The 18,649-nt window shown below is 52.5% G+C and overlaps 1 protein-coding gene across 1 annotated transcript in view; it reads right to left on the bottom strand.

The window, feature by feature from the left end:
- Nucleotides 1–16,256: 16,256 nt before the first annotated feature.
- Nucleotides 16,257–18,649, bottom strand: part of ndufb11 (NADH:ubiquinone oxidoreductase subunit B11) — a 44,017-nt gene continuing 41,624 nt past the window's right edge. Inside the window, exon 3 of the mRNA XM_072494131.1 lies at nt 16,257–16,478. Within this exon, the coding sequence (XP_072350232.1) occupies nt 16,355–16,478 (124 nt within the window). The 3' untranslated portion in view covers nt 16,257–16,354. The remainder of the gene's footprint in view (nt 16,479–18,649) is intronic.

Genomic DNA, 18,649 nt, shown 5'->3' with positions numbered 1-18,649 from the left:
CAGAGGGAGCTTTACTCTGTATCTAACCCCGTGCTGTACCTGTCCTGGGTCTGTTTGATGGTGACAGTGTAGAGGGAGCTTTACTCTGTATCTAACCCCGTGCTGTACCTGTCCTGGGAGTGTTTGATGGGGACAGTGTAGAGGGAGCTTTACTCTGTATCTAACCCCGTGCTGTACCTGTCCTGGGAGTGTTTGATGGTGACAGTGTAGAGGGAGCTTTACTCTGTATCTAACCCCGTGCTGTACCTGTCCTGGGAGTGTTTGATGGGGACAGTGTAGAGGGAGCTTTACTCTGTATCTAACCCCGTGCTGTACCTGTCCTGGGAGTGTTTGATGGTGACAGTGTAGAGGGAGCTTTACTCTGTATCTAACCCCGTGCTGTACCTGTCCTGGGTCTGTTTGATGGTGACAGTGTAGAGGGAGCTTTACTCTGTATCTAACCCCGTGCTGTACCTGTCCTGGGAGTGTTTGATGGTGACAGTGTAGAGGGAGCTTTACTCTGTACCTAACCCCGTGCTGTACCTGTCCTGGGAGTGTTTGATGGGGACAGTGTAGAGAGAGCTTTACTCTGTACCTAACCCCGTGCTGTACCTGTCCTGAGAGTGTTTGATGGGGACAGTGTAGAGGGAGCTTTACTCTGTACCTAACCCCGTGCTGTACCTGTCCTGGGAGTGTTTGATGGGGACAGTGTCGAGGGAGCTTTACTCTGTATCTAACCCCGTGCTGTACCTGTCCTGGGAGTGTTTGATGGGGACAGAGTAGAGGGAGCTTTACTCTGTATCTAACCGCGTGCTGTACCTGTCCTGGGAGTGTTTGATGGGGACTGTGTAGAGGGAGCTTTACTCTGTATCTAACCCCGTGCTGTACCTGTCCTGGGAGTGTTTGATGGGGACTGTGTAGAGGGAGCTTTACTCTGTATCTAACCCTGTGCTGTACCTGTCCTGGGAGTGTTTGATGGGGACAGTGTAGAGGGAGCTTTACTCTGTATCTAACCCCGTGCTGTACCTGTCCTGGGAGTGTTTGATGGGGACTGTGTAGAGGGAGCTTTACTCTGTACCTAACCCCGTGCTGTACCTGTCCTGAGAGTGTTTGATGGGGACAGTGTAGAGGGAGCTTTACTCTGTATCTAACCCCGTGCTGTACCTGTCCTGGGAGTGTTTGATGGGGACAGAGTAGAGGGAGCTTTACTCTGTATCTAACCGCGTGCTGTACCTGTCCTGGGAGTGTTTGATGGGGACTGTGTAGAGGGAGCTTTACTCTGTATCTAACCCCGTGCTGTACCTGTCCTGTGAGTGTTTGATGGGGACTGTGTAGAGGGAGCTTTACTCTGTATCTAACCCCGTGCTGTACCTGTCCTGAGAGTGTTTGATGGGGACAGTGTAGAGGGAGCTTTACTCTGTACCTAACCCCGTGCTGTACCTGTCCTGGGAGTGTTTGATGGGGACAGTGTAGAGGGAGCTTTACTCTGTACCTAACCCCGTGCTGTACCTGTCCTGAGAGTGTTTGATGGGGACAGTGTAGAGGGAGCTTTACTCTGTACCTAACCCCGTGCTGTACCTGTCCTGGGAGTGTTTGATGGGGACAGTGTCGAGGGAGCTTTACTCTGTATCTAACCCCGTGCTGGACCTGTCCTGGGAGTGTTTGATGGGGACAGTGTAGAGGGAGCTTTACTCTGTATCTAACCCCGTGCTGTACCTGTCCTGGGAGTGTTTGATGGGGACAGAGTAGAGGGAGCTTTACTCTGTATCAAACCCCGTGCTGTACCTGTCCTGGGAGTGTTTGATGGGGACAGTGTAGAGGGAGCTTTACTCTGTATCTAACCCCGTGCTGTACCTGTCCTGGGAGTGTTGGATGGGGACAGTGTAGAGGGAGCTTTACTCTGTACCTAACCCCGTGCTGTACCTGTCCTGAGAGTGTTTGATGGGGACAGTGTAGAGGGAGCTTTACTCTGTACCTAACCCCGTGCTGTACCTGTCCTGGGAGTGTTTGATGGGGACAGTGTAGAGGGAGCTTTACTCTGTACCTAACCCCGTCCTGTACCTGTCCTGAGAGTGTTTGATGGGGACAGTGTAGAGGGAGCTTTACTCTGTACCTAACCCCGTGCTGTACCTGTCCTGGGAGTGTTTGATGGGGACAGTGTCGAGGGAGCTTTACTCTGTATCTAACCCCGTGCTGTACCTGTCCTGGGAGTGTTTGATGGGGACAGTGTAGAGGGAGCTTTACTCTGTATCTAACCCCGTGCTGTACCTGTCCTGGGAGTGTTTGATTGGGACAGTGTAGAGGGAGCTTTACTCTGTATCTAACCCCGTGCTGTACCTGTCCTGGGAGCGTTTGATGGGGACAGTGTAGAGGGAGCTTTACTCTGTATCTAACCCCGTGCTGTACCTGTTCTGGGAGTGTTTGATGGGGACAGTGTAGAGGGAGCTTTACTCTGTATCTAACCCCGTGCTGTACCTGTCCTGGGAGTGTTTGATGGGGACAGTGTAGAGGAAGCTTTACTCTGTATCTAACCCCGTGCTGTACCTGTCCTGGGAGTGTTTGATGGGGACAGTGTAGAGGGAGCTTTACTCTGTATCTAACCCCGTGCTGTACCTGTCCTGGGAGCGTTTGATGGGGACAGTGTAGAGGAAGCTTTACTCTGTATCTAACCCCGTGCTGTACCTGTCCTGGGAGTGTTTGATGGGGACAGTGTAGAGGGAGCTTTACTCTGTATCTAACCCCGTGCTGTACCTGTCCTGGGAGTGTTTGATGGGGACAGTGTAGAGGGAGCTTTACTCTGTATCTAACCCCGTGCTGTACCTGTCCTGGGAGTGTTTGATGGGGATAGTGCAGAGGGAGCTTTACTCTGTATCTAACCCCGTGCTGTACCTGTCCTGGGTCTGTTTGATGGTGACAGTGTAGAGGGAGCTTTACTCTGTATCTAACCCCGTGCTGTACCTGTCCTGGGAGTGTTTGATGGGGACAGTGTAGAGGGAGCTTTACTCTGTATCTAACCCCGTGCTGTACCTGTCCTGGGAGTGTTTGATGGTGACAGTGTAGAGGGAGCTTTACTCTGTATCTAACCCCGTACTGTACCTGTCCTGGGAGTGTTTGATGGGGACAGTGTAGAGGGAGCTTTACTCTGTATCTAACCCCGCGCTGTACCTGTCCTGGGAGTGTTTGATGGTGACAGTGTAGAGGGAGCTTTACTCTGTATCTAACCCCGTGCTGTACCTGTCCTGGGTCTGTTTGATGGTGACAGTGTAGAGGGAGCTTTACTCTGTATCTAACCCCGTGCTGTACCTGTCCTGGGAGTGTTTGATGGTGACAGTGTAGAGGGAGCTTTACTCTGTACCTTACCCCGTGCTGTACCTGTCCTGGGAGTGTTTGATGGGGACAGTGTAGAGAGAGCTTTACTCTGTACCTAACCCCGTGCTGTACCTGTCCTGAGAGTGTTTGATGGGGACAGTGTAGAGGGAGCTTTACTCTGTACCTAACCCCGTGCTGTACCTGTCCTGGGAGTGTTTGATGGGGACAGTGTCGAGGGAGCTTTACTCTGTATCTAACCCCGTGCTGGACCTGTCCTGGGAGTGTTTGATGGGGACAGTGTAGAGGGAGCTTTACTCTGTATCTAACCCCGTGCTGTACCTGTCCTGGGAGTGTTTGATGGGGACAGAGTAGAGGGAGCTTTACTCTGTATCTAACCGCGTGCTGTACCTGTCCTGGGAGTGTTTGATGGGGACTGTGTAGAGGGAGCTTTACTCTGTATCTAACCCCGTGCTGTACCTGTCCTGTGAGTGTTTGATGGGGACTGTGTAGAGGGAGCTTTACTCTGTATCAAACCCTGTGCTGTACCTGTCCTGGGAGTGTTTGATGGGGACAGTGTAGAGGGAGCTTTACTCTGTATCTAACCCCGTGCTGTACCTGTCCTGGGAGTGTTTGATGGGGACTGTGTAGAGGGAGCTTTACTCTGTACCTAACCCCGTGCTGTACCTGTCCTGAGAGTGTTTGATGGGGACAGTGTAGAGGGAGCTTTACTCTGTATCTAACCCCGTGCTGTACCTGTCCTGGGAGTGTTTGATGGGGACAGAGTAGAGGGAGCTTTACTCTGTATCTAACCGCGTGCTGTACCTGTCCTGGGAGTGTTTGATGGGGACTGTGTAGAGGGAGCTTTACTCTGTATCTAACCCCGTGCTGTACCTGTCCTGTGAGTGTTTGATGGGGACTGTGTAGAGGGAGCTTTACTCTGTATCTAACCCCGTGCTGTACCTGTCCTGGGAGTGTTTGATGGGGACTGTGTAGAGGGAGCTTTACTCTGTACCTAACCCCGTGCTGTACCTGTCCTGAGAGTGTTTGATGGGGACAGTGTAGAGGGAGCTTTACTCTGTACCTAACCCCGTGCTGTACCTGTCCTGGGAGTGTTTGATGGGGACAGTGTAGAGGGAGCTTAACTCTGTACCTAACCCCGTGCTGTACCTGTCCTGAGAGTGTTTGATGGGGACAGTGTAGAGGGAGCTTTACTCTGTACCTAACCCTGTGCTGTACCTGTCCTGGGAGTGTTTGATGGGGACAGTGTAGAGGGAGCTTTACTCTGTATCTAACCCCGTGCTGTACCTGTCCTGGGAGTGTTTGATGGGGACAGAGTAGAGGGAGCTTTACTCTGTATCTAACCGCGTGCTGTACCTGTCCTGGGAGTGTTTGATGGGGACTGTGTAGAGGGAGCTTTACTCTGTATCTAACCCCGTGCTGTACCTGTCCTGTGAGTGTTTGATGGGGACTGTGTAGAGGGAGCTTTACTCTGTATCTAACCCCGTGCTGTACCTGTCCTGGGAGTGTTTGATGGGGACAGTGTGGAGGGAGCTTTACTCTGTATCTAACCCCGTGCTGTACCTGTCCTGGGAGTGTTTGATGGGGACTGTGTAGAGGGAGCTTTACTCTGTATCTAACCCTGTGCTGTACCTGTCCTGCGAGTGTTTGATGGGGACAGTGTAGAGGGAGCTTTACTCTGTATCTAACCCCGTGCTGTACCTGTCCTGGGAGTGTTTGATGGGGACAGTGTAGAGGGAGCTTTACTCTGTATCTAACCCCGTGCTGTACCTGTCCTGGGAGTGTTTGATGGGGACAGTGTAGAGGGAGCTTTACTCTGTACCTAACCCCGTGCTGTACCTGTCCTGAGAGTGTTTGATGGGGACAGTGTAGAGGGAGCTTTACTCTGTACCTAACCCCGTGCTGTACCTGTCCTGGGAGTGTTTGATGGGGACAGTGTAGAGGGAGCTTTACTCTGTACCTAACCCCGTGCTGTACCTGTCCTGAGAGTGTTTGATGGGGACAGTGTAGAGGGAGCTTTACTCTGTACCTAACCCCGTGCTGTACCTGTCCTGGGAGTGTTTGATGGGGACAGTGTCGAGGGAGCTTTACTCTGTATCTAACCCCGTGCTGTACCTGTCCTGGGAGTGTTTGATGGGGACAGTGTAGAGGGAGCTTTACTCTGTATCTAACCCCGTGCTGTACCTGTCCTGGGAGTGTTTGATGGGGACAGTGTAGAGGGAGCTTTACTCTGTATCTAACCCCGTGCTGTACCTGTCCTGGGAGCGTTTGATGGGGACAGTGTAGAGGGAGCTTTACTCTGTATCTAACCCCGTGCTGTACCTGTTCTGGGAGTGTTTGATGGGGACAGTGTAGAGGGAGCTTTACTCTGTATCTAACCCCGTGCTGTACCTGTCCTGGGAGTGTTTGATGGGGACAGTGTAGAGGGAGCTTTACTCTGTATCTAACCCCGTGCTGTACCTGTCCTGGGAGTGTTTGATGGTGACAGTGTAGAGGGAGCTTTACTCTGTATCTAACCCCGTACTGTACCTGTCCTGGGAGTGTTTGATGGGGACAGTGTAGAGGGAGCTTTACTCTGTATCTAACCCCGCGCTGTACCTGTCCTGGGAGTGTTTGATGGTGACAGTGTAGAGGGAGCTTTACTCTGTATCTAACCCCGTGCTGTACCTGTCCTGGGTCTGTTTGATGGTGACAGTGTAGAGGGAGCTTTACTCTGTATCTAACCCCGTGCTGTACCTGTCCTGGGAGTGTTTGATGGTGACAGTGTAGAGGGAGCTTTACTCTGTACCTTACCCCGTGCTGTACCTGTCCTGGGAGTGTTTGATGGGGACAGTGTAGAGAGAGCTTTACTCTGTACCTAACCCCGTGCTGTACCTGTCCTGAGAGTGTTTGATGGGGACAGTGTAGAGGGAGCTTTACTCTGTACCTAACCCCGTGCTGTACCTGTCCTGGGAGTGTTTGATGGGGACAGTGTCGAGGGAGCTTTACTCTGTATCTAACCCCGTGCTGGACCTGTCCTGGGAGTGTTTGATGGGGACAGTGTAGAGGGAGCTTTACTCTGTATCTAACCCCGTGCTGTACCTGTCCTGGGAGTGTTTGATGGGGACAGAGTAGAGGGAGCTTTACTCTGTATCTAACCGCGTGCTGTACCTGTCCTGGGAGTGTTTGATGGGGACTGTGTAGAGGGAGCTTTACTCTGTATCTAACCCCGTGCTGTACCTGTCCTGTGAGTGTTTGATGGGGACTGTGTAGAGGGAGCTTTACTCTGTATCAAACCCTGTGCTGTACCTGTCCTGGGAGTGTTTGATGGGGACAGTGTAGAGGGAGCTTTACTCTGTATCTAACCCCGTGCTGTACCTGTCCTGGGAGTGTTTGATGGGGACTGTGTAGAGGGAGCTTTACTCTGTACCTAACCCCGTGCTGTACCTGTCCTGAGAGTGTTTGATGGGGACAGTGTAGAGGGAGCTTTACTCTGTATCTAACCCCGTGCTGTACCTGTCCTGGGAGTGTTTGATGGGGACAGAGTAGAGGGAGCTTTACTCTGTATCTAACCGCGTGCTGTACCTGTCCTGGGAGTGTTTGATGGGGACTGTGTAGAGGGAGCTTTACTCTGTATCTAACCCCGTGCTGTACCTGTCCTGTGAGTGTTTGATGGGGACTGTGTAGAGGGAGCTTTACTCTGTATCTAACCCCGTGCTGTACCTGTCCTGGGAGTGTTTGATGGGGACTGTGTAGAGGGAGCTTTACTCTGTACCTAACCCCGTGCTGTACCTGTCCTGAGAGTGTTTGATGGGGACAGTGTAGAGGGAGCTTTACTCTGTACCTAACCCCGTGCTGTACCTGTCCTGGGAGTGTTTGATGGGGACAGTGTAGAGGGAGCTTAACTCTGTACCTAACCCCGTGCTGTACCTGTCCTGAGAGTGTTTGATGGGGACAGTGTAGAGGGAGCTTTACTCTGTACCTAACCCTGTGCTGTACCTGTCCTGGGAGTGTTTGATGGGGACAGTGTAGAGGGAGCTTTACTCTGTATCTAACCCCGTGCTGTACCTGTCCTGGGAGTGTTTGATGGGGACAGAGTAGAGGGAGCTTTACTCTGTATCTAACCGCGTGCTGTACCTGTCCTGGGAGTGTTTGATGGGGACTGTGTAGAGGGAGCTTTACTCTGTATCTAACCCCGTGCTGTACCTGTCCTGTGAGTGTTTGATGGGGACTGTGTAGAGGGAGCTTTACTCTGTATCTAACCCCGTGCTGTACCTGTCCTGGGAGTGTTTGATGGGGACAGTGTGGAGGGAGCTTTACTCTGTATCTAACCCCGTGCTGTACCTGTCCTGGGAGTGTTTGATGGGGACTGTGTAGAGGGAGCTTTACTCTGTATCTAACCCTGTGCTGTACCTGTCCTGCGAGTGTTTGATGGGGACAGTGTAGAGGGAGCTTTACTCTGTATCTAACCCCGTGCTGTACCTGTCCTGGGAGTGTTTGATGGGGACAGTGTAGAGGGAGCTTTACTCTGTATCTAACCCCGTGCTGTACCTGTCCTGGGAGTGTTTGATGGGGACAGTGTAGAGGGAGCTTTACTCTGTACCTAACCCCGTGCTGTACCTGTCCTGAGAGTGTTTGATGGGGACAGTGTAGAGGGAGCTTTACTCTGTACCTAACCCCGTGCTGTACCTGTCCTGGGAGTGTTTGATGGGGACAGTGTAGAGGGAGCTTTACTCTGTACCTAACCCCGTGCTGTACCTGTCCTGAGAGTGTTTGATGGGGACAGTGTAGAGGGAGCTTTACTCTGTACCTAACCCCGTGCTGTACCTGTCCTGGGAGTGTTTGATGGGGACAGTGTCGAGGGAGCTTTACTCTGTATCTAACCCCGTGCTGTACCTGTCCTGGGAGTGTTTGATGGGGACAGTGTAGAGGGAGCTTTACTCTGTATCTAACCCCGTGCTGTACCTGTCCTGGGAGTGTTTGATGGGGACAGTGTAGAGGGAGCTTTACTCTGTATCTAACCCCGTGCTGTACCTGTCCTGGGAGCGTTTGATGGGGACAGTGTAGAGGGAGCTTTACTCTGTATCTAACCCCGTGCTGTACCTGTTCTGGGAGTGTTTGATGGGGACAGTGTAGAGGGAGCTTTACTCTGTATCTAACCCCGTGCTGTACCTGTCCTGGGAGTGTTTGATGGAGGCAGTGTAGAGGAAGCTTTACTCTGTATCTAACCCCGTGCTGTACCTGTCCTGGGAGTGTTTGATGGGGACAGTGTAGAGGGAGCTTTACTCTGTATCTAACCCCGTGCTGTACCTGTCCTGGGAGCGTTTGATGGGGACAGTGTAGAGGAAGCTTTACTCTGTATCTAACCCCGTGCTGTACCTGTCCTGGGAGTGTTTGATGGGGACAGTGTAGAGGGAGCTTTACTCTGTATCTAACCCCGTGCTGTACCTGTCCTGGGAGCGTTTGATGGGGACAGTGTAGAGGAAGCTTGACTCGGTTTCTTCCCCCGTGCTGTACCTGTCCTGGGAATGTTTGATGGGGACAGTGTAGAGGGAGCTTTACTCTGTATCTAAACCCGTGCTGTACCTGTCCTGGGAGTGTTTGATGGGGACAGTGTAGAGGGAGCTTTACCCTGTATCTAACCCCATGCTGTACCTGTCCTGGGAGTGTTTGATGGGGGCAGTGTAGAGGGAGCTTTACTCTGTATCTAACCCCTTGCTGTACCTGTCCTGGGAGTGTTTGAGGGGGACAGTGTCGGGGGAGCTTTACTCTGTAACTAACCCTGTGCTGTACCTATCCTGGGAGTGTTTGATGGGGAGTGTGTAGAGGGAGCTTTACTCTACATCTAACCCCGTGCTGTACCTGTCCTGGGAGTGTTTGATGGGGACAGTGTAGAGGGAGCTTTACTCTGTATCTATCCCCGTGCTGTACCTGTCCTGGGAGTGTTTGATGGGGACAGTGTAGAGGGAGCTTTACTCTGTATCTAACCCCGTGCTGTACGTGTCCTGTGAGTGTTTGATGGGGACAGTGTAGAGGGAGTTTAACTCTGTATCTAACCCCGTGCTGTACCTGTCCTGGGAGTGTTTGATGGGGACAGTGTAGAGGGAGCTTTACTCTGTATCTAACCCCGTGCTGTACCTGTCCTGGGAGTGTTTGCTGTGGACAGTGTAGAGGGAGCTTTACTCTGTATCTAACCCCGTGCTGTACCTGTCCTGGGAGTGTTTGATGGGGACAGTGTTGAGGGAGCTTTACTCTGTATCTAACCCCGTGCTGTACCTGTCCTGGGAGTGTTTGATGGGGACAGTGTAGAGGGAGCTTTACTCTGTATCTAACCCCGTGCTGTACCTGTTTGATGGGGACAGTGTAGAGGGAGCTTTACTCTGTATCTAACCCCGTGCTGTACCTGTCCTGGGAGTGTTTGATGGGGATAGTGTAGAGGGAGCTTTACTCTGTATCTAACCCCGTGCTGTACCTGTCTTGGGAGTGTTTGACGGGGACAGTGTAGAGGGAGCTTTACTCTGTATCTAACCCCGTGCTGTACCTGTCCTGGGAGTGTTTGATGGGGACAGTGTAGAGGGAGCTTTACTCTGTACCTAACCCCGTGATGTACCTGTCCTGTGAGTGTTTGATGGGGGCAGTGTAGAGGGAGCTTTACCTTGTATCTAACCCCGTGCTGTACCTGTCCTGGGAGTGTTTGATGGGGACAGTGTAGAGGGAGATTTACTCTGTATCTAACCCCGTGCTGTCCCTGTCCTGGGAGTGTTTGATGGGGACAGTGTAGAGGGAGCTTTACTCTGTATCTAACCCCGTGCTGTACCTGTCCTGGGAGTGTTTGGTGGGGACAGTGTAGAGGGATCTTTACTCTGCATCTAACCCCGTGCTGTACCTGTCCTGGGAGTGGTTGATGGGGACAGTGTAGAGGGATCTTTACTCTGTATCTAACCCCGTGCTGTACCTGTCCTGGGAGTGTTTGATGGGGACAGTGTAGAGGGAGCTTTACTCTGTATCTAACCCCGTGCTGTACCTGTCCTGGGAGTGTTTGGTGGGGACAGTGTAGAGGGATCTTTACTCTGTATCTAACCCCGTGCTGTACCTGTCCTGGGAGTGTTTGATGGGGACAGTGTAGAGGGAACTTTACTCTGTATCTAACCCTGTGCTGTGCCTGTCCTGGGAGTGTTTGGTGGGGACAGTGTAGAGGGATCTTTACTCTGTATCTAACCCCGTGCTGTATCTGTCCTGGGAGTGTTTGATGGGGACAGTGTAGAGGGAGCTTTACTCTGTATCTAACCCCGTGCTGTACCTGTCCTGGGAGTGTTTGATGGGGACAGTGTGGAGGGAGCTTTACTCTGTATCTAACCCCGTGCTGTACCTGTCCTGGGAATGTTTGATGGGGACAGTGTAGAGGGAGCTTTACGCTGTATCTAACCCCATGCTGTACCTGTCCTGGGGGTGTTTGATGGGGACAGTGTAGAGGGATCTTTACTCTGTATCTAACCCCATGCTGTACCTGTCCTGGGAGTGTTTGATGGGGACAGTGTAGAGGGAGTTTTACTCTGTATCTAACCCCGTGCTGTACGTGTCCTGGGAGTGTTTGATGGGGACAGTGTAGAGGGAGTTTTACTCTGTATCTAACCCCGTGCTGTACCTGTCCTGGGAGTGTTTGATGGGGACAGTGTAGAGGGAGCTTTACTCTGTATCTAACCCCGTGCTGTACCTGTCCTGGGAGTGTTTGATGGGGACAGTGTAGAGGGAGCTTTACTCTGTATCTAACCCCGTGCTGTACCTGTCCTGTGAGTGTTTGCTGTGGACAGTGTAGAGGGAGCTTTACTCTGTATCTAACCCCGTGCTGTACCTGTCCTGGGAGTGTTTGATGGGGACAGTGTTGAGGGAGCTTTACTCTGTATCTAACCACGTGCTGTACCTGTCCTGGGAGTGTTTGATGGGGACAGTGTAGAGGGAGCTTTACTCTGTATCTAACCTTGTGCTGTACCTGTTTGATGGGGACAGTGTTGAGGGAGATTTACTCTGTATCTAACCCCGTGCTGTACCTGTCCTGGGAGTGTTTGATGGGGACAGTGTAGAGGGAGCTTTACTCTGTATCTAACCCCGTGCTGTACCTGTCCTGGGAGTGTTTGGTGGGGACAGTGTAGAGGGATCTTTACTCTGCATCTAACCCCGTGCTGTACCTGTCCTGGGAGTGGTTGATGGGGACAGTGTAGAGGGATCTTTACTCTGTATCTAACCCCGTGCTGTACCTGTCCTGGGAGTGTTTGATGGGGACAGTGTAGAGGGAGCTTTACTCTGTATCTAACCCCGTGCTGTACCTGTCCTGGGAGTGTTTGGTGGGGACAGTGTAGAGGGATCTTTACTCTGTATCTAACCCCGTGCTGTACCTGTCCTGGGAGTGGTTGATGGGGACAGTGTAGAGGGAACTTTACTCTGTATCTAACCCCGTGCTGTGCCTGTCCTGGGAGTGTTTGGTGGGGACAGTGTAGAGGGATCTTTACTCTGTATCTAACCCCGTGCTGTATCTGCCTTGGGAGTGTTTGATGGGGACAGTGTAGAGGGAGCTTTACTCTGTATCTAACCCCGTGCTGTACCTGTCCTGGGTGTGTTTGATGGGGACAGTGTGGAGGGAGCTTTACTCTGTATCTAACCCCGTGCTGTACCTGTCCTGGGAATGTTTGATGGGGACAGTGTAGAGGGAGCTTTACTCTGTATCTAACCCCATGCTGTACCTGTCCTGGGGGTGTTTGATGGGGACAGTGTAGAGGGATCTTTACTCTGTATCTAACCCCATGCTGTACCTGTCCTGGGAGTGTTTGATGGGGACAGTGTAGAGGGAGCTTTACTCTGTATCTAACCCCGTGCTGTACCTGTCCTGGGAGTGTTTGGTGGGGACAGTGTCGAGGGATCTTTACTCTGTATCTAACCCCGTGCTGTAACTGTCCTGGGAGTGTTTGGTGGGGACAGTGTAGAGGGATCTTTACTCTGTATCTAACCCCGTGCTGTATCTGTCCTGGGAGTGTTTGATGGGGACAGTGTAGAGGGAGCTTTACTCTGTATCTAACCCCGTGCTGTACCTGTCCTGGGAGTGTTTGGTGGGGACAGTGTCGAGGGATCTTTACTCTGTATCTAACCCCGTGCTGTAACTGTCCTGGGAGTGTTTGGTGGGGACAGTGTAGAGGGATCTTTACTCTGTATCTAACCCCGTGCTGTATCTGTCCTGGGAGTGTTTGATGGGGACAGTGTGGAGGGAGCTTTACTCTGTATCTAACCCCGTGCTGTACCTGTCCTGGGAGTGTTTGATGGGGACAGTGTAGAGGGAGCTTTACTCTGTATCTAACCCCGTGTTGTACCTGTCCTGGGAGTGTTTGCTGGGGACAGTGTAGAGGGAGCTTTACTCTGTATCTAACCCCGTGCTGTACCTGTCCTGGGAGTGTTTGATGGGGACAGTGTGGAGGGAGCTTTACTCTGTATCTAAACCCGTGCTGTACCTGTCCTGGGAGTGTTTGATGGGGACAGTGTGGAGGGAGCTTTACTCTGTACCTAACCCCGTGCTGTACCTGTCCTGGGAGTGTTTGATGGGGACAGTGTAGAGGGAGCTTTACTCTGTATCTAAACCCGTGCTGTACCTGTCCTGGGAGTGTTTGATGGGGACAGTGTGGAGGGAGCTTTACTCTGTATCTAACCCCGTGCTGTACCTGTCCTGGGAGTGTTTGACGGGGACAGTGTAGATTCACAAATTCATTCTGGGACAGAAGAGTCCATTCAGCCCATTGTGCCGGTGTCCTGGCTCTCCGAACGAATGAACATCAGCCCCCCCTTCTCCCAATAATTTGTCAACCTCTTCCCCATTCTCTCCAATGCGTTCACATCCTTCCTGTAGTGAGGTCTCTTCCTATTCATTATTATTAATGCCTCCACCTTTTATTTTTGCCGTTACATTTACGCTCCACGGACAATTGAAGGACATGCGTCTTTAAGGCAGCTTGTATCTTTAATTCAAACAGAAGGATCCAGAAGGCCGTGCTGATTTAAACTGATGATTGTAGATGGACCGGCACCAGTGACAGAGATTGGCCGGCGTCAGTGATGACTCGGTTTGATTGATTCGGCTCATGGTTAACGAATTGGCCCAAAAGGCTGTGCTCGGCCCAGTAACAGCTGGTGATTGGATCGGAGCCCACCGGAATGTTTCAGAGCTCGAAGGATTGAGTTTTGGCTTCGGTTTGACTCCTGGCTGCTCAGACCGCTGTCCTCTCACCCCTCCGTTTTTCTCCAGAGAGGCGGTGTTTCTGAACTGGCAGGGAGCTTGGGTGGATTACAGGGGAGCACTGACTAACTCTCCCTGCAGAAAAGGCTGCTGTAAACCGAGCAACCCTCTCTCCAGAGAAGGCCAAGGGCTGGGAATAAACTACAAACTGAAAGCAAAGTTTGAGGCCAGGCAAAAGCGCCTCTTCAGGAAAAGCGGTGAGTAATACATTTCAGAAACGACAGAGAAGATCGTTACAGGCTGCAAACCAGAGGCTTTGATCAGCCAGCGTGCTGCGAATAACGTGCTGGAGAACCACCATTGGAAGCAGAGACTCTAATCTTTTGACCTTCATCCTGATTATTTTCACCCCTTTCCCCCCTCTGTGTTTGTCTGTCTTGTGTGTGTGGGTAAAGGGCAGAGCAGGGGTAGTAGGTATTAGCTTCTCGATACTATTTACTGCATATTTCATCATTATTCTAAACAGGTAATGTGTTTACACTTACAAACCTGGTGAGTGTAATTATTGGGAAGCCAAGGGACAAATACTTTGGGTCTTTTTATAAGAATTATTGGTTATTCACTTGTCTTTTTGTCCACAGAGGGTAGTGGGTGCCTGGAACTCGCTGCCAGAGGAGGTGGTGGAAGCAGGGACGATAGTGACATTTAAGGGGCATCTTGACAAATGCATGAATAGGGATGGGAATAGAGGGATACGGACCCCGGAAGTGTAGAAGATTTTAGTTTAGTCGGGCAGCATGGTGGGCACGGGCTTGGTGGGCCGAAGGGCCTGTTCCTGTGCTGTACTTTTCTTTGCTCTTTGTGTTGGGACAATTGACCGCACACTTGCCCAGGGTGTCGTAACACCATAGTGTGGTGTCCAGAACTGTACACAATATTCCAGCCGAGGTCTAACTAGTGTCTTGTAAAAGTTCAGCACATCCTCCTCCTGTACTCTCTGCCCCTATTAATAAAGCCCAGAATAGTATCTGCTTTACAAACTGCTCTCTCCTGCGACCTTCAATGATCTCTGCACAGATACCCCCAGGTCTCTCTGTTCCTGGGCCTCTTTTTGAATTTTACCTCTTATTTTATATCGTCTCCTTGTTCTTCCTACCAAAGAACAGCAGGTAATGTTGAGTAAGCAGGGAGGGGAGGGCGACAGAAGGACTTGCACAGGCTCGGAGAGTGGGCAAAGAAGTGGCAGATGGAATACAATGTGGAAAAGTGTGTGAGGTGATGCACTTTGGTAGCAAGAATAAAGGCATAGACTATTTTCTAAATGGTGAAATGCTTCGGAAGTCAAAAGCACAAAGGGACTTGGGAGTCCTTGTTCACGGTTCTCTTAAGGTTACCGTACAGGTTCAGTCGGCAGTTAGGAAGGCAAATGCAATGTTAGCATTCATGTCGAGAGAGCTAGAATACAAGACCCGGGATGTACTTCTGAGGCTGTATAAGGCTCTGGTCAGACCCCGTTTGGAGTATTGTGAGCAGTTTGGGCCCCGTATCTAAGGATGTGCCGGCCTTGGAGAGGGTCCAGAGGAGATTCACAAGAATACTCCCTGGAATGAAGAACTTGTCATTCAGAAGGATGAAGGGAGGGGGAAGGGGAGGAGGAGGAATCTCATTGAAACTTACAGAATACCGAGAGGCCTGGATAGAGTGGACGTGGAGAGGATGTTTCCACTTGTAGGAAAAACTATTAGCAGAGGACACAATCTCAGACTAAAGGGACGATCCTTTAAAACAGCGATGAGGAGGAATTTCTTCAGCCAGAGGGTGGTGAATCTGTGGAACTCTTTGCCGCATCGACCCTGTCAATCCCTTTTAGAATCCTGGAGCTGTCAATGAGATCACCTCTCATTCTTTGAAACTCTACAGGCCCCAGTTTGCCCCAATAGGACAGTCCCGTCATCGCTGGGACAAGTCTGGTGAAGCTTCGCCACACTCCCTCTGCGACAATACTATCCTTTCTGAGGTTAGGGGACCGACACTGCCCACAGTACCCCAGATGCGGTCTAACCAAGCTGCAGTATGATTGAAGCAAGGCCTCGCTACTCCTGTCCTCAGATCCTCTCGCGATAAAGGCCAACATTCCATCGGCCTTCCCAATCGCAGGCTGAACCTCCATTGCCAGCGCTCAGTGACTGCGGACAAGGGCCCCCGGGGTTCCCCCGGTAGATCGACACTTTCCGAGTTGCCGCTGACCATTTTGTTCCCTGACCTCGGTGACCCGCGATCGGCTGAGCTTCTCTCGTGTCCGAAAAGCCTTTGGGAGATCTGTGTGCGTGACATCAACGGCGCTGCCCTCGTCGACCCCCTCTCTCAAAAGTAAACGGAAACTTGCAGCAAGTCAGTGGTCGGGACAAGTGAGGATCGCAGGGAGGAATGTGTATCGTCGATGGCGACAGCTGCCACATCCTTTCTTGACAGATGGTAGAACAGGAGGTCGCAGAATCCTTCCCCTCCGTGTGCTTTTCAGTTGTTTTGGCACCGTTATTTAAACCTGTCACTCCTGAAAGGTGAACGCGTCGACCCCTGAGGTTCTCGCGAGGGAGGCAGCAGCAGAACGGGGTGCAGAGGATCAAAACGGGGCCTGCCCCCCCCCCCCCCCCCGAGTCTCCACGGGCCCGTGGCAATGACTCAAAATTCAGCCAGCAATTCAGCACTCTCTGCGATTCCCCCCTCCCCCCCCCAACACACTCGAGAGACGGGCTGAAATAATTTAACGCTTTATTCACGAGTCGACACAGACAGGACGGCAGGGTGGTCCCTGCGACCCAACGCCCCCTCCCCGCAAACTCCAGCCGCCCCTCACTCCGGGCGTGGCAGCACGATCTTCTCCGTGTCGTAGTAGTTCTCAGCGATGGGGGGCAGGCCCTGTGTCTCGAGGTGTTTAAGACGTCGCTCGGCCTCTCTCCGAGACCACTGCCGCATCCTGGGGACAGCGAGGGGTGGGGGAGGGGGGGGGGGGGAACAAAAGGAAACGGTATTATTTAACACCCATCGTTGGGGACAGCCAGCAGAGGCATCGCAGGTGGGATCCAGCTCCGAATCGCTGAATCCATCCCGCCTGCTGCGGGGTTACGGGGCCGTCAGCCGATGTTCCGGAAATATCCGGCACTGCTCTTAACTACATACAAACACTTCAAAGAAAATCAATACCCGGAATGTTGGTTGTGGTTTAGGGGTTGTCACTCATATCCAACTTCAAAGCTAATGGGCATGAATTTGTACTCCACAGATACGAGATCTGTTACCCAGGAACACTGCTGCAGTGAGGGAGTGCCGCACTGTCAGAGGGTCAGTGCTGAGGGAGCGCTGCAGTGTCAGAGGGTCAGTACTGAGGGAGCGCCGCACTGTCAGAGGGTCAGTACTGAGGGAGTGCCGCACTGTCAGAGGGTCAGTACTGAGGGAGCGCCGCACTGTCAGAGGGTCAGTACTGAGGGAGTGCTGCACTGTCAGAGGGTCAGTACTGAGGGAGTGCTGTACAGTCAGAGGGTCAGTACTGAGGGAGTGCCGCACTGTCAGAGGGTCAGTACTGAGGGAGTGCCGCACTGTCGGAGGGTCAGTACTGAGGGACTGCCGCACTGTCAGAGGGTCAGTACTGAGGGAGTGCCGCACTGTCAGAGGGTCAGTACTGAGGGAGTGCTGCACTGTCAGAGGGTCAGTACTGAGGGAGTGCTGCACTGTCAGAGGGTCAGTACTGAGGGAGGGCCGCACTGTCCGTGGGTCAGTACTGAGGGAGTGCTGCACTGTCAGAGGGTCAGTACTGAGGGAGGGCCGCACTGTCCGTGGGTCAGTACTGAGGGAGTGCCGCACTGTCAGAGGGTCAGTACTGAGGGAGTGTTGCACTGTCAGAGGGTCAGTACTGAGGGAGGGCCGCACTGTCCGTGGGTCAGTACTGAGGGAGTGTTGCACTGTCAGAGGGTCAGTACTGAGGGAGTGCCGCACTGTCAGAGGGTCAGTACTGAGGGAGTGCTGCACTGTCAGAGGGTCAGTACTGAGGGAGCGCCGCACTGTCGGAGGGTCAGTGCTGAGGGAGTGCTGCACTGTCAGAGGGTCAGTACTGAGGGAGCGCCGCACTGTCGGAGGGTCAGTGCTGTGGCCCTTCTCAGATGCTTACTGCAAGTTGATAAGCTGACACTTGAGGGAGCATTCGGGCAGCTGGGCTCAGTGATGGAGGTTGTCACCAGCGGGATGGAAATCAGAGCATTCTCTCTGTCTCAGGCAGTGAGGGAGCACTGTTACTCTGTTACTCGTTTGTCAGAGCCCCCTGGGAGCTGCCAGAGGCTGGGGAAGGGGGGGGGGGGGCATTGAGGGAGACTGACGCAATCTCAAGAAAGCAGGTTACAAAAATATCATCTCTGGAAGCTATTTCAGGAATGAGCATGAATTAGAAACAGGTCAGAGAAACTTCACCATTTCCCGCTGAACCTATCAGCTGCTCACAGCAGCCATTCAAAACTCCCGACTGCCAAAGAGGAGATTCACAACACAGTCCCCTCCAACCCTCCCTATCCCTGTAACCTCCTCCAGCCCCGACACCCACCCTATCTCTGTAACCTCCTCCAGCCCCGACACCCTTCCCTATCTCTGTAACCTCCTCCAGCCCCTACACCCCTCCCTATCTCTGTAACCTCCTCCATCCCCTACAACTCTCCCTATCCCTGTAACCTCCTCCAGCCCCTACACCCCTCCCTATCTCTGTAACCTCCTCCAGCCCCTACACCCCTCCCTATCTCTGTAACCTCCTCCTGCCCCTCCAACCCTCCCTATCCCTATCCCTGTAACCTCCTCCAGCCCCTACACCCCTCCCTATCCCTGTAACCTCCTCCAGCCCCGACGCCCCTCCCTATCTCTGTAACCTCCTCCTGCCCCTCCAACCCTCCCTATCCCTGTAACCTCCTCCAGCCCCTAAACCCCTCCCTATCTCTGTAACCTCCTCCAGCCCCGACACCCCTCCCTATCTCTGTAACCTCCTCCAGTCCCCTACACCCCTCCCTATCTCTGTAACCTCCTCCAGCCCCTACAACCCCTCCCGATCTCTCTAACCTCCTCCAGTCCCCTACACCCCTCCCTATCTCTGTAACCTCCTCCAGCCCCTAC

The sequence above is a fragment of the Scyliorhinus torazame genome, unplaced genomic scaffold (genome assembly GCF_047496885.1).
Source record: "Scyliorhinus torazame isolate Kashiwa2021f unplaced genomic scaffold, sScyTor2.1 scaffold_85, whole genome shotgun sequence".
NCBI lineage: Eukaryota > Metazoa > Chordata > Chondrichthyes > Carcharhiniformes > Scyliorhinidae > Scyliorhinus > Scyliorhinus torazame.
Note: the sequence above shows the minus strand (reverse complement) of the source record. Positions and strands in the feature narration are given on the sequence as shown.